This window comes from Bemisia tabaci, chromosome 3 (assembly GCF_918797505.1).
Source record: "Bemisia tabaci chromosome 3, PGI_BMITA_v3".
NCBI classification, from domain to species: domain Eukaryota; kingdom Metazoa; phylum Arthropoda; class Insecta; order Hemiptera; family Aleyrodidae; genus Bemisia; species Bemisia tabaci.
Window position 1 is genome coordinate 42,371,375 of NC_092795.1, and position 13,328 is coordinate 42,384,702.

General features: G+C 37.3%; 1 protein-coding gene across 2 annotated transcripts; it reads left to right on the plus strand.

Annotated features, from left to right (window-relative positions):
• Nucleotides 1-2,816: 2,816 nt before the first annotated feature.
• Nucleotides 2,817-12,785, plus strand: mad2 (mitotic arrest deficient 2). Of its 2 annotated transcripts, none has more exons than XM_019052328.2 (3): nucleotides 2,817-3,279; nucleotides 9,871-10,017; nucleotides 10,758-12,785. In XM_019052328.2, the coding sequence occupies exons 1-3, from the start codon at nucleotides 3,186-3,188 to the stop codon at nucleotides 11,153-11,155; spliced, it is 639 nt and encodes a 212-aa protein (XP_018907873.2). In that variant the 5' UTR covers nucleotides 2,817-3,185; the 3' UTR covers nucleotides 11,156-12,785. The 2 variants fall into 2 exon arrangements, with proteins under 2 accessions (XP_018907873.2, XP_018907874.1); XM_019052329.2 differs by lacking the exon at nucleotides 2,817-3,279 and adding an exon at nucleotides 7,723-8,048.
• The last annotated feature ends 543 nt before the right edge of the window (nucleotides 12,786-13,328 follow it).

The window sequence follows — 13,328 nt, forward strand, 5'->3', positions numbered from 1 at the left end:
TTTTCTTCTCAAATTTTTTAAGAGTCTGGACTCTGCATCCAAAAGACTTTCTTTCGAAAGCATCGTGTTTAGTTGACAACTGACACAGTGGCGAGGCGTGAATGATCGATTCTCGATATATTTCTCCATTTGAAACTATTACTATTCTCGATATTTCTCCATTTGAAACTATACTAACTAAAGGTGTTCGTTGCGAACACTCTCTTTATCGATCCTTTTCCATAGGTTTAAATGACGGATCAATCAATATATCGCAAAGCACGCCACGCCACTGAACGGACAGTTAAAATATGTTTACAGAGCTTAAATTGGGCAATTTAACCAACTGCACGGAATAAAAACTAAAGAGTCGAGCTGAAGGGAGGAGGGATGGGAGCTGGCTGTTACAACGCATGTCGCTCGATGAGTAGGTATTGAATTTCTTTTTTAGGTTTCTGTCAAATGGGACTGATCCTCTTTCGGGTTGGATCCGGCTGGCCGGAGCCGGTATTTTTTGCTCATTAAAAAACTTGATCGCGTCTAATTAATCCGAAAGCTCTGAATCAATGGACTGGTTTAATCTGTTATCGCCATCGCTGTTTCCATCGTAGACCTGTGACTGGGACGTGCCAGCTCGACGGGAGAGCGGGGCGCAACATTTTCGTCATAATGAAAGTAAAGTGCTACATATACGTACATATTCGGGCGAAAAAATCCCCAGAATTCGTTCGTTTCAAAGTCGCGGCGGCTTTGACAAGATTGATCACGAGCAGTCTGGTTGCCAGTTCCTCGTATACATTTTTTCCTTCAGAGTTTCGGAATTTCCTTATTTACGTGCATGAAGGATTCATCTTGACGAAATACTCTTCTTCAGGCAAGTACTTTGTGTTTGTCGTCAATAGTGAACATGGTCTTCTCTCGAATGTTAAGGTGAATGGTTTCTTACAATTATCCCTATGGTAATTTTTTATCGGTTGGGCTGAGTTTAACAGAATCAAGTACTGAGGTATTGTTTTAAAAAACAAATAATTGAGATTTAATAATTTTTTTTAACCTCCCTCGATCCCCCCTCCCCTATCCTTTCAACTCTTCTTAATATTTTACCTAAATTTCATTACATATATAATTTATAGATGTTTTCTTGATGGTTCCAAATTGAAGCACATCCTTTACGTTCCCTTTTTCCTTTTCTCCTTTCTCATTTTCCTTCATTTATTTCGTAGTCTTCATGTCTCCCCACTTAACACAAGGTCCACCTTAGTATAGATGTCTGGTCTCTTTTCTTTTCTTTTCTTTTCTTTTCTTTTCTTTCTTATTTGGATTTGCAATCTCATTTTCATGCATGCACGTGTTTTTGTTATTCATTATTTTGTTTTTCATTACTTTCCGTTAATTTTTTGTTACTTTAGAGACTGGAAAGCAGAAACAGAATAATAAATGAAAGCATGTACAAATTGTAGCTCGGGCACCTGACTTTCTTCTGCCAATATACTGAAGCCCACAAAGAACTTGTGATGTTCCCACCACGGGCCTAAATTTTATTTTGTACGTACTTCATTTTTAAGAAGATTAAAACTTAGAATATATTTTTGCTTTTTTAACATCGTGTGTCAGTTCTTTTCCACAAAAATTAGCATAGTCAATAAGGGCAGTGTCCATCAAAAGGTACTCAAATGACTTGAACTTGAAACGGTGAAAAATGGAATTGAATTTTCATCCTTCAGAAGACTGAATGTAAAGCACAAACTTCTTTTTTGCATACTAAATGTTTTTTGGAGGCATTCGTTTTTGGAAGGAGAATTTGTGCTTCTAGGCGAGTGCAAAACTATCCTCAACTATTAGCTTAAACCATCGATTTTTTCAATTTGAATATTTGGTTCTTTTTCGGTAGATACTGCTTGTCTACAAATACTACGGATTTACATAGATAATCAGAGTCTAGTTTGAGCTTGCATAGTGTGAATGTTGCAGCGCGATGGACCGCTTAGCAAGTGATTACGAGACATTTTCATCAAATAAGAAGGCACGTTTTAAAATTTGTATTCCTTGGGTTTTATATTTACTCACGTTTGCATGTTACATAATTTAACATAACATAATATTTAAAGACCTACAATGTAGAATGAAATGTATTGTACTTACTGTCTAAGAGATGATTGATGAAACGAGGTAGGGGAATGCAGGGATAACATACACATACTCACCCAAAAGTTCGGTCAGAGAGTCAGACGGACAAAGCTAAGCTAACAGAACGCCCGCTGAAGCGCGAGATACAACTATAGCTGCGTAGCAGCTGTCTGTGTTGCTTTGCAAAAATTGAAGGCGCTTGAATCTCTCTGGTGCCGCGGGCCGCAGCCGAGAATTCCCGGTGGTCGGCGATGATTGAATAGTTTTTTTTTGGTACTTCCGCGTGTACAGTCAGCAATACTGCTAAGCTTGTGCATACAGTTATATACAAATACATTGTTTTTGGAGAGCAAATTATTTTTCAGAAATTTTGGAGTACATTAAACCAGACCCAGATCGCTGGACCTGGAACCCCTTAAACCAGATCACTGGACGCTGGTTAACTGTGTATAAATAACCATATTCTCCTTTGCTAAGCATATTTTATCAGAGAACCTTCAAATTTAATTCGTCCTATATTTGATCTTATGTAGGAAGAGGAAGCAAAATGTTATCAATGCTCCTGATCGAAATTAGAACGACTAGACTTGCCGCCATCAGATAAGTAATGCAGCAGTATTTATTTTGATTTGAAATTCTCGCAGAACAAGTCATAATTCGTTAAGAGTCGACAATAATCCGAAATTAAACGTTGAGTGCGTATTATGGTTTATTTTTCTTTATTTGCTGTTTTAAAGTGAAAGTCTTCGGCGATCTCTCTTAATTCTATTTTTTGTGATTTTTCAATTCTGACAGTTTTCCTGTACAACATACTCACCGAGTGTTTGGGAGAAAAAAATAACCAATTCTGAGTTTACTGAGGAAACTGAGGATTTTATACATTTCCAGAGTTGTGTCGATGAGAGACATCAACATATTCCTCTTAGATTTAAAATTAATGTAATTATCATAAAAAGTAATACACAGACTAGAGCAAGGACTGATGATCCTTCCTTTGCCCTAGACCCTAAATTAATATATTAGCATAGGACTGTGAGTAAATTTTCAATCTGTGAAGGATCCCGCGCTTTTTCTCGAATATGGAGGCCAGTGAAAGAAGCCGTTGGATCACCCAAGCAGAGAATTTTGTGTGTATTCTCAAAGGATCAACGGAACTAATCTCAGATTATTTGAGTAGGTATAAGTCAACGCCTTACTAATTCGCCAGATTTCAACTTTAATTCAAAACTTCTTTGTAGATTCCCCATGTATCTTTGTGGCTCCATCCGGCAGACCCAAAACTTTACTCACGACCCTCTTGCTTTCGTTCGTTTATTTTATCTCGATCCCTGTTTCCAGGGTTTAATAATTTCATTGGATATGCAAAAGTGTTGCCTCGGGGAGTTTAAAAATTCGATGTATTTACCGCCATCATCGAATACGAAAATCACTCCGCGGAGCTGGCAGCGAAAAACACAAAGCTGCAAGGAGTGCTCCTCTGGAGTGTTAACACAGCCGAAGATATGCGAGACCTAATCGGCGGGCCGATTATTGAAAACGATAGACAAAGCTATGGACAAAGATGACAAAAGGGATATGTACGGAACCTTGGTGAAAGCTGGTGGTTGCAATGGACAAAGGCAGTAGGTAATAGACTAACTAAAGGCAGCCAACGAGAAACCCGACAGTTAGTGCATAATTTTCTCCCTTAGTCTATGAGAACCATAAATAACTAATAGGATCGCTCCAAACCCCCTATGTCTCCTTTGTCTATAGTTTTGTCTATCAATGTCAATAATAAGCCCACGGGTCTCGTTATTTAACTTTACTCCGGCCTCTTACTCCTTAACTCTGACCGGCGCGACCCCTCATTGGAAGCGTAGAGCGGAGCATCGCGAGTTCACGCCTCGTGCCATCGCGCCTTCAATTTTGCAAATACAACACGGACATCCATCAAGTACGAATAGTTGTATCTCTGCGCCGTTATCAGCGCGCGTCTTTTCCTTTGCTCTATTTCCACATTGTGTTGGTTCCGTTTGTTTTATTTGTAGCGGTGCTTTCAGGATACGTGAGTGACACAGCAGGAGACAGGAGAGATGTAATATGGCCTCGTATTTTAATTTTTCTATCGTATTATTTGAGTGACACCTCTTTCGCAGCATAGAGCGGAGCATAAACGTCTCGCATCATCGCACCTTCAATTTTAATTTGCTTTCAGAGCCAGCTTTACGTACTTGTCGCCCATGGGCAGCCTGTATTTGGCCGCCCCCTTCTCATTCGCTTTGATTCATTAATAAAAACCATCAAGTGAACGTGCCGGAGGGGGAGGGGTGCATAAGACGTGTTTACTCGTATTGGACACATTTTTTGGGAAAGCCCTGTCAACACTATTAGCAAAAGTTCACGGAACTTTGCGCAAAAGTTAAGTTCCGTAAACCTTCATCTCTGTGTGGACAAGGCTTTCAATTTGTAAGAAATGAACGAAAAAATTATGAAAGAACAAACATAAATTTGGTTTAGGAATTCTAACTTCCGCTCCCGCGCCGCGCTGGAGCGAGTCAATGGTAGAGGTCGGTCATGGGCGACGAAAAAAAAAGGTCGGATTTCAAATACTTTTTCTTGATTTTCTAGTAGTTAAGCTTCCAAAATGAATGTATCTGTGGTTCAAGGGTCTTTGAACCCTTCCGCTTTGACATGCGGGTTGCCTACAGCTGGCATTGCAGGTGGTATCTTTCCTTTCTGATTCTCAAGGTGTTATTTCGCTTTTGCATGAGTTCTGTGGCAGATGAATCAAAGTTTTAATTAGGCATGCTTATTCTCCTCCCTTTAAGGGATATTTTGGTATATAATTAATGTGCATTGGCATATTTTTAAGAGGACCAAAACTACCTCCAAAACTTGCTTCAAAAACACGCCCAAAAAATGTTAAGATAGCTCGATAAAAAAGTGTCCACAAGATCCTTTGTTGGGTTGCTTCTTGTCCACTATCAGGAATAATATTATGTAACAATTAGCCGCTAACATCCGCTAATCTGCGAAAACGGTCCATTTGAATGATAGGAAATGCTTGGAACCGATCTTGCTCCAATGTAATCAATAAAATCGTGCATCACACGATATCTCTCAATCTCGGTAATTTTTCTACTGATTACTGATTTAGGCTGATTTGTTGGTGTTTTGACGAGACATTAACCTCCTGTAAGTCTATGAAGCTAATTCAACCAAGTGCGAAACCGTGTGCGATAAAGTTTACGTTTTATGTTTTGTGCAGTCATGTCCCGTTTCTCAAACAATGTCTACAACGCACCTGGAACTTTTTCTTGAGCTGTATTCGAATCAAAAATCGATGAACGATCATAATTAGCTGGTTTCTTGTATTAAAAAAAAAAACTACAAAACATCATTTGACAATGGTGCTTTATTAGAGCAGTGCCGACTGTTTTGCTCAAAACTAATTATAAAGTGGAAAGGTGCATTCAAAAATAAGGATTATTTTCTGAAGAAATTTGATTCTTGGTTAAAAAACACATTTAATCTATCAAAACCTGAAAGTGAAGAATCTGATCCATTTGGTCCCGGTTTCTTAGGATTTTTTTTTTCTTTTCTTTTTTAACTGTACATTCCATTTTTCATGTAGGTATAAAGTACATATAATAATCTTCAAGACTGACTCCATAAAGAGAAGCAATGGTATTAATATCTTTTTGATACATATATAATTCTATTTTTTTTTAAATATTCACACTTGTTGACTTCCTGAAAAGGGAGGGAGTTCATACGATATAAATGAAAACATATATTTATCGGCTGGAGGAAAAAATAGGAAATAAAGAACGCTGTCGGAATGTTCCTTATGTGTAAGTATGCAATTGTGAGAAACCAATTAGGTACCATGAACAAAAAACGATATTGGAAGAAAATGAAGGTAATATGACAACCTAAATGGTGAGGAGGCTGTGAACCGCCCCCCCCCCCTCCCCCTACTCCTCAGATAATGTATTTGAGTCAAGTTTTTCAAAATGCTTGCTTATATGTGAGCCGCTTATGACCCCATTTGCCGAAAGTAACGTGAAAAATAAGCTACATGTAAGCTAACGGAACCCATTTCCAATAGTCATGAACAAGTGTGTCAAAATCGTATTAAAATTCGTTATTCGGCTGAAATATGATCAAAAATGGAATCTACGACGGAAGATACGTACGGTATGGGTAATTTGCTCTATTCTAAGGGCGGGAAATCTCTGTAATTAGAGAAAATAAGACTCGTGATGCGCGATGACCGACCCCTCCCATTGACTCGATCCACCTTGCGCTGCCGCACTGTCTTTGGCGCAATGCGTGAAGTATTCATGCAGTCTTGTGGGCGCTATGTATTTCACGCCGACCGCACTGTGTTTGACGCAATGCGTGAAGTATGCATGCAGTTATGTAGGCGCTAATATGTGTTACATGCCGACCGCTGCGCCGCGCCGGGCTTCTCCTTTTCATCTCAAGTCCTCGTTATCATTTCTCTCTGCGCCGCGCCGCTCCAGGCTAAATTGCGTGTTTGGTTTCTCTCTTAACTCGAATAATTAAAGGTGCTGTCTCTTGTATCACCGATAGACAACAAAATTAGAAATTACTATACTCTCAGGAAATTAGAGATTGTGTCGCCTTTTCTAGTTTGTAATTTTGTTTCTAAATCCGATTTTTTTTTATAAAACAAATTGCAAAACTTGCCGCCATGGGCCGCGGCCCATATGGCCACCCCCTAAATCCGGCCTTGTTTGCTTTACGAAATAAGTAAAATGTCTCAAGTGACAACGTTTCTCCCTACGTTCTGCGTACTGACTTTGATGTTTTTAGCCTTACTTATAATTTTTATTATTTTTTTTCTACTGCATAAGATCAGGAATTACAATGATTGTTCTAATCTCGCATTGGGCAAACGTTTTCCGCATGGAATTTTTATTTAATATTACATTGGTTCGGCCGTCCAAAAGAGGTGGAGTTAGATTAAGAAAACTGAAAAAAAATAATAAAAAAAAATAAAAAATAAAAAGAAAATTAAAGAGCTCTCAAACGTCTTTAAGGGCGCACGTCTAATTACATATCGTCGGTGAAACTCCCAAACCACATATCGCGGTTTGCGACGTTGCAGACTTTTTGCCGTATTTTATTTTATAGATGGAAAACTACTCCACAGCCAATGTTAAAAACTGCCATGATTTTTCCTGTCGATGCAGAGAAAATTCTGTGAAAACCTCAAAGAATGATGTTAATTCGTTCACCTGTCAAAAAGTAAAATGGAAGTGGAGATTTTTAAACACTGCGAACGAGATACGTGGTTTGGAAGTTTCACCGTCGATATAGCGGATGAGGGGAGGGGGTCAGAAGAGAAAGTTAGTTAAGAAAAAAAAAGTATTTCTCACCCTGAAAAACATAAAAATAACATAGTTAATACTTCATAAGCACTTCAAAAGCTATCGCAAAATCAATGGTCAATTTGACCCGATTTAGCATATGAACAACGACTTGGGCATCCAAGGGTTAAGAATGTATCATGTCATGCGAATTGTGAGTTCAGTAATTTGAGGAAAAGACGTAATGAAAGTCCAAAATATAGGTACATTTTCAACCGTTCGTGCATCTATTTCGAAGAGACCGCTCTTTCCAGGCTCCTCTTAGTGGTCATTCATTGGTCTGTGTACCCACCAATCGTACGACTAAACTCAGTTTTGGCGCCAATTCAGAAATGCTTTCTCCTGCCGAGTGAGGTTAGATTTTTGTGTTGTGATTTTTCCAATTTCCACCGACAATTTGTCTTATCGTGCCGTGTCTCTGTAATACTTCAAGTCACATAATCTTCTTCTAATTCGTTTAGTTTTTTGTAAAAACTGTCGTCAAGATGACCGCTGTGCAGCAGCAAACCCGCAATGCTATAACTTTGAAAGGATCCGCGAAACTTGTTACAGATTACTTGAGTAAGTCAATGCTTCACCTTATTAGCTTATCAGACTCCAACTTATGCATCTTAATCATGTTTTCTTCCAAGATTCGAAACACGCTTTCAATCGATTTGGTTCATTCATCTTTTTCTATCATCTTCGTCAAGGTTTAAATTTCTTCCTGAACTCAAATGCTTATCGTGTGAAGCCGTTTGAATTCTCCGCATTCTCATAAAATTTCTGCCATTCAATGAACTTCAATTTATTTTTTGGCGAGGTCGTTGAATAAATTGGCGATTTAACTGCCCTTCAAACTTTTGTATGTTCACTTTTGTTTGCAACGATATCTTGCCTCTTACAATGCACGGCAATCTAGCAATCATTGTTAGCTTATTCAGCAACTGCAAAGGTCTACGAACAGCAGGTAGCACTATTTGTACATGCTTTATCATCATCACAGAAAGTGTTGTTTCACTAAGAATCCAAATTTTAGACCTATCTATCATAATTATCAATTTTCAACTCGATTTTGGCATTTTACCTTCAGGTCAGCCACTTCAATAATATTGCTAGTTCTTTTGATGACATGATTCGGATAATTGCAGAAACTTATGCGGAAGCAGGACTCGTTCCTACCTAAGTTTTTGTGTTTATGGTGTAAATTAGAAGCCCTCACCAAGTCTGGGACCAGCAAAGCTCCAACTGTACTGGGGGCGCCATACGGTGATGTCTGAACCCGAGGTTTTCCTGGCTCATGCTGACATCAGCGCAACCCCGTCTCGGCCGATGCCGATCTCTTTTAAACAATGGACCGCACGGCAGCAATGGCTCTTAATCCGTCATTCTTCTCCCTTGCTCTCTTGAGCTCCAAAAAAATCAGATGAAATTTTTAAAATATGCTTCAAGTTTAATTTTCTTATGAAGTAAACTTGCATTTTGCTAAATAAGGAGACTATAAAGAACTAAATTTCGTTATGATACCTTTGTTAATTTACAATGGAGATGCCGTTCAGCAAGTTGCAAATTTAGCAGAAGAAGTATTAATCTTCTTATGCCGCAGAATCGTGTATTTTCCTTAGTTTGAACACCAATTCACTGCAAATCTAAAAATGTATGTTGTAAAAAAATTTTTGGATAAAATAAAAAATTTCACCCTAGCTGCCTAATCTGCGATAGAAATTTCGAGGGTCAGATTCTGGTAAGCGAGAAACAATGGGCAGCTATCTTGTACCAAGCCGAGTCGTGGTCTCGAGGGTGGCTGTGTTGCCATTTTCTGGATTATGGTGTTTACTCGTCCGATTTTCCAGACTTATCGTATCGCACCCCAAGTATACCCTCCTCATGAACCCTTGTTTACAACATTTTTCTGCACCCTTTCAGCAGTACTTATGCAGGTTATTAAGGGCATCCTAAAGCTCTAAAATGCTCTTTAAGTTGGGAACTCCAATATTGCATAACTTTTTTTTACTCTTCTGCAGAGGACTAAGAGTTAGTATTACCTATTTCAAAAAGAGGGTGAGGTACTTATCTTTTCGACAGCCTTTAATTCCATTTTACTCTCCTCCGCTTGGGAGCTTCAATCAAAAATGATTTATTTATATTAGAGCTCGCTCTTCTGAAGTTGAGATCAAAGTCAAATGTTCTTTGCTCTAACACTTAAAATGTAGCCATCTGAACGTCCATGTTAATTTGAGTAGTGGTCCTGCTTCTGAATTAATCAAAGATTGGCATATGATTCAACATCAGATGAGAAAGCTCTACCATTCAATCTTGAATAATTACTATGTTTTTTATTGTGAATGTATCTTTGTACATCCTAGGTCATTTACATTTTTTTGCTCTTTTTTTCTGTATTTAGATTACGGAATCAATAGCATTCTTTTTCAACGTGGAATTTATCCTCCTGAATCATTCAAAGCTGAAGAGCATTTCGGTCTTTCTATTTTGGTCTCTACCGATGAAAAAATCAATGAGTTCCTTCAGTCAGTTCTTACGCAGATGAAAGGTTTGTATGTTATTTATTTATTTAATTTTTTAAAACTGTGATTTTGATTGTTGCATTGTTTTGTTAATGTTGCAAATACTGATCTATATCAGTATTTGCAACATTAACAAGACACCTCTATGGATACGTATGTACCTCCATGAATTGAATCAATTTTTTTCTTTATTCACCTTTACACTACCACCTGGTATTTAAGCAGCATCTTGGCACTGAGTTTATAGTTGTACCAAAAGAAACTGAGTATTGATGTCTCTTGCTCCTTTAAGGAAGTAATTTACTCTAAGGTAGCCGTACATCAATCACAGAAATGAAGGAGGTATGATAATAGAGGAACCTTTCACTTTTGAAGTGCCAAAATTTGTTTGTCAGCTGCTAAATTAAAACACATGAATATTCAGCACAGATTTTTTTGCGAGCAAAGTTTCCTTCATTTTAATGGAATGCCTCATTTAATTTAGATTGAGTTTTCATTGAACAGACCTGTACGGTAAGTGCCTTTTGCCCCAATAACAATTGTGGTGTTAAGAGTGGAGGTCAGCAGCAAGTTTCCTCATGGCTTGAGATGGATTTAAATTTTAGTGCTCATGATAGACTAACCCTCAATTGCCTTGGACCAGGTAAAAAATTGTATGTTCCTTAGATTCTCTGTGTAAGTAATAGGCACCTAACGCTTCGTTAGATATAGTCATCTGAGTCTCTAAGTTTATTTTTTATTCACTGCAGTTTACTTTTGCTTCCAGATTGGCTGATGCAAGAGAAAATCCAAAAGTTATCCCTAGTCGTAACCAATACTTCAACTAAAGAGGTTCTTGAGAGGTGGGACTTTCGACTTGAATATGAGAAAGAAAATGTCAAAGAAGAAAATGGAGAACTAGTTGGCAACAAAGAATTAACAGTCATACAGAAAGAGATCAAAGATGTTCTCCGACAGATTTGTTCAACAGTCAGTTTCTTACCCTTATTAGATGCCCCCTGTGAGTTTGACCTACACATTTACACAAAACCGGACTGTGAGGTTCCTGCCGAGTGGAATGAAACCGGACCATGCTTCATTGCCAACTCCCAAGAGCTACAACTTCGATCATTCTCAACTTCCTTGCATAAGATGAACACAGTCGTCAGTTATAAAACCGAATAATGGTTTTCCAATTAACATGTATGTTTCAATTTTTCCTGTTATCCTCAATTTTTTGATCAAAATTTCAGCCACCCACAGTTTGCCTCTTCCTAATGTGCTGGATTCTTGATCTGTTGTTCAACTTGTTAGAATTTCAGTTCCAAACAAGTTCCTAGTTGTTATATTTTAAGTAAGTTTTTCCTCATGTTCGCCTTTTTACATCTTTTTAATTCTGATACTTGTTAATTCAAATTTCTGCCTCATTATCATAATTGGAAGTATCAGAAGAGTCTCTTCGGCCAGCAGAACTCAAATGATATGACGAAGTCTCAGTCTTGTAACGACATATGAAATCATAGCATTTACTTGAAAAATGTAATTATGTGTCATTAGTTGAACCCAAGTTTGGCTAAATCCAAAAATCATAATTTTCTTTTAATTTGTTGCGTAAAAGACAAGCGAATGCTCAACTTTTGTAACCTTTTTTTTTTTTTTTTTTTTTTTTTTTTTGTATTCATGATCATCAAGAAAGTTATTTATCTGACATCTTCCGTAGAGGATACCTTTTTCGAAGTTCACCAGAACCTAATTTTTAATAAGCGGAAAGATATTTAAATTAAACCTCACCGAGTCTTAAGAAATTACTTATTTTAAGTCTGTGATTTTCTAATTTCTATGTACAAATGAAGCTAGTAGGTACTTCCTAATGATTAACTTTAGTGTTAGCGGCCTTTTGGCGCAAGTTTTCTTTCATAAGACGCCTCCCCTATGCATGATTCTATGTAAATTTGAAGGAGCTGTAGATTCATAGGAGTAAAGACAAGGTCTCGGATGCTGCCATGATCTTATTGCTGTGTTCTGCTTAAAATATCATTTAAAATGCTAACTTATATATTCAACTAAATTAGTCGGTTATTAAATCTCATTGAGCAAAAAGTACCCACTGGCGTTTCAACTGTAGATCAGTGATCACAATTCTGTTCCATAACCGAAATTTTCCCTGCACTAAGGGCTAATCTCTCATGTAAATGCCTTTCTTCCAAAGAATTCTAAATTTAAAAGAAGAAAACCAACAGCTGTTATAATAAAGTCATTTTATGTAAAAGAGTTTAGCTGCAAAAATTTCATAATGTTGCAAGGAAAAACTTATCCATTCAGAACTTGTTTCATTAATATCTAAAGGCTTGAACAAAAAATGTTAGAACACTAACTCTCATAGTCAGTCTGAAGAAATTTTGTATTGCAATTTTGTGTATACCTTTTTTACTAATCGACTGTTGGCTCATTCCGTCTTATCTGCATTTTTAGCTCTTGCATCAGGAGCTGTAATTGTGCAAGATCTCATCTTCTACTTTGTGTACATGTCGCTATGAAAAAATACTTTCCCTCCTATAAAGTGTGAATAGTTCTGAAATTACAAATGTCTGAGTGAAAATAACACCTCAAATGTTGACAATAATATTTTGTAAAAAGAACATGGCTGTAATAGAATTAAGTGAGAGAACCATATGTGTCATTACAAGCGCAACTTAACATCTTCAACCACTGCTGCCTCATCTTTTAGTTTGAAGAAGTGTGAACCACACTTTTCTTCATATTACTTTAACTGTATTTTTACTAATCAGAATCAATAAAGCAAGTATACTTTTTATCGGACTGATTTATTTTTCCTCTCTTCACTCAAATGTCCCATCATCATCATCCTAAATGCCAAGATTTTGAAAAATTTGCCAATTATGAAATTGACGCAAATCATTAGCTTTTTTCTAGACTACTCCTCCTCCTCCCTCCAAAAAAATGAAAAAAATGGGATTGTTGAGGAAGCAACAGTAAATTGTCTCCGTGTATCTTGCAAAATTGTGGTCTATGAACTAATGAAAGTTTCAGCCCAAAATTTGGGATCCCAAAATAATGATCTTAAAATTTCTTGATGCAATTTATCATGTAGGTGCCGTTTCCATTCATCAGCCTATACAATGGTTACTGAACTGTTTAAAATTAGTTTAGGTTTTTGTTTCACACTAATGAAAATTTAATTAGACATTATCAGCAATCTCTCAATTTAGTCACGTTTGAAAGGGAATCAATCTGAGAGATATCAAGCAACATGGCCCTTAAGGTGGAAACTAAAATTGCTCAGTGCAGCGAAAATACCAATTCATGGTCAAAATTGACAATTCCCGATTATTGATGC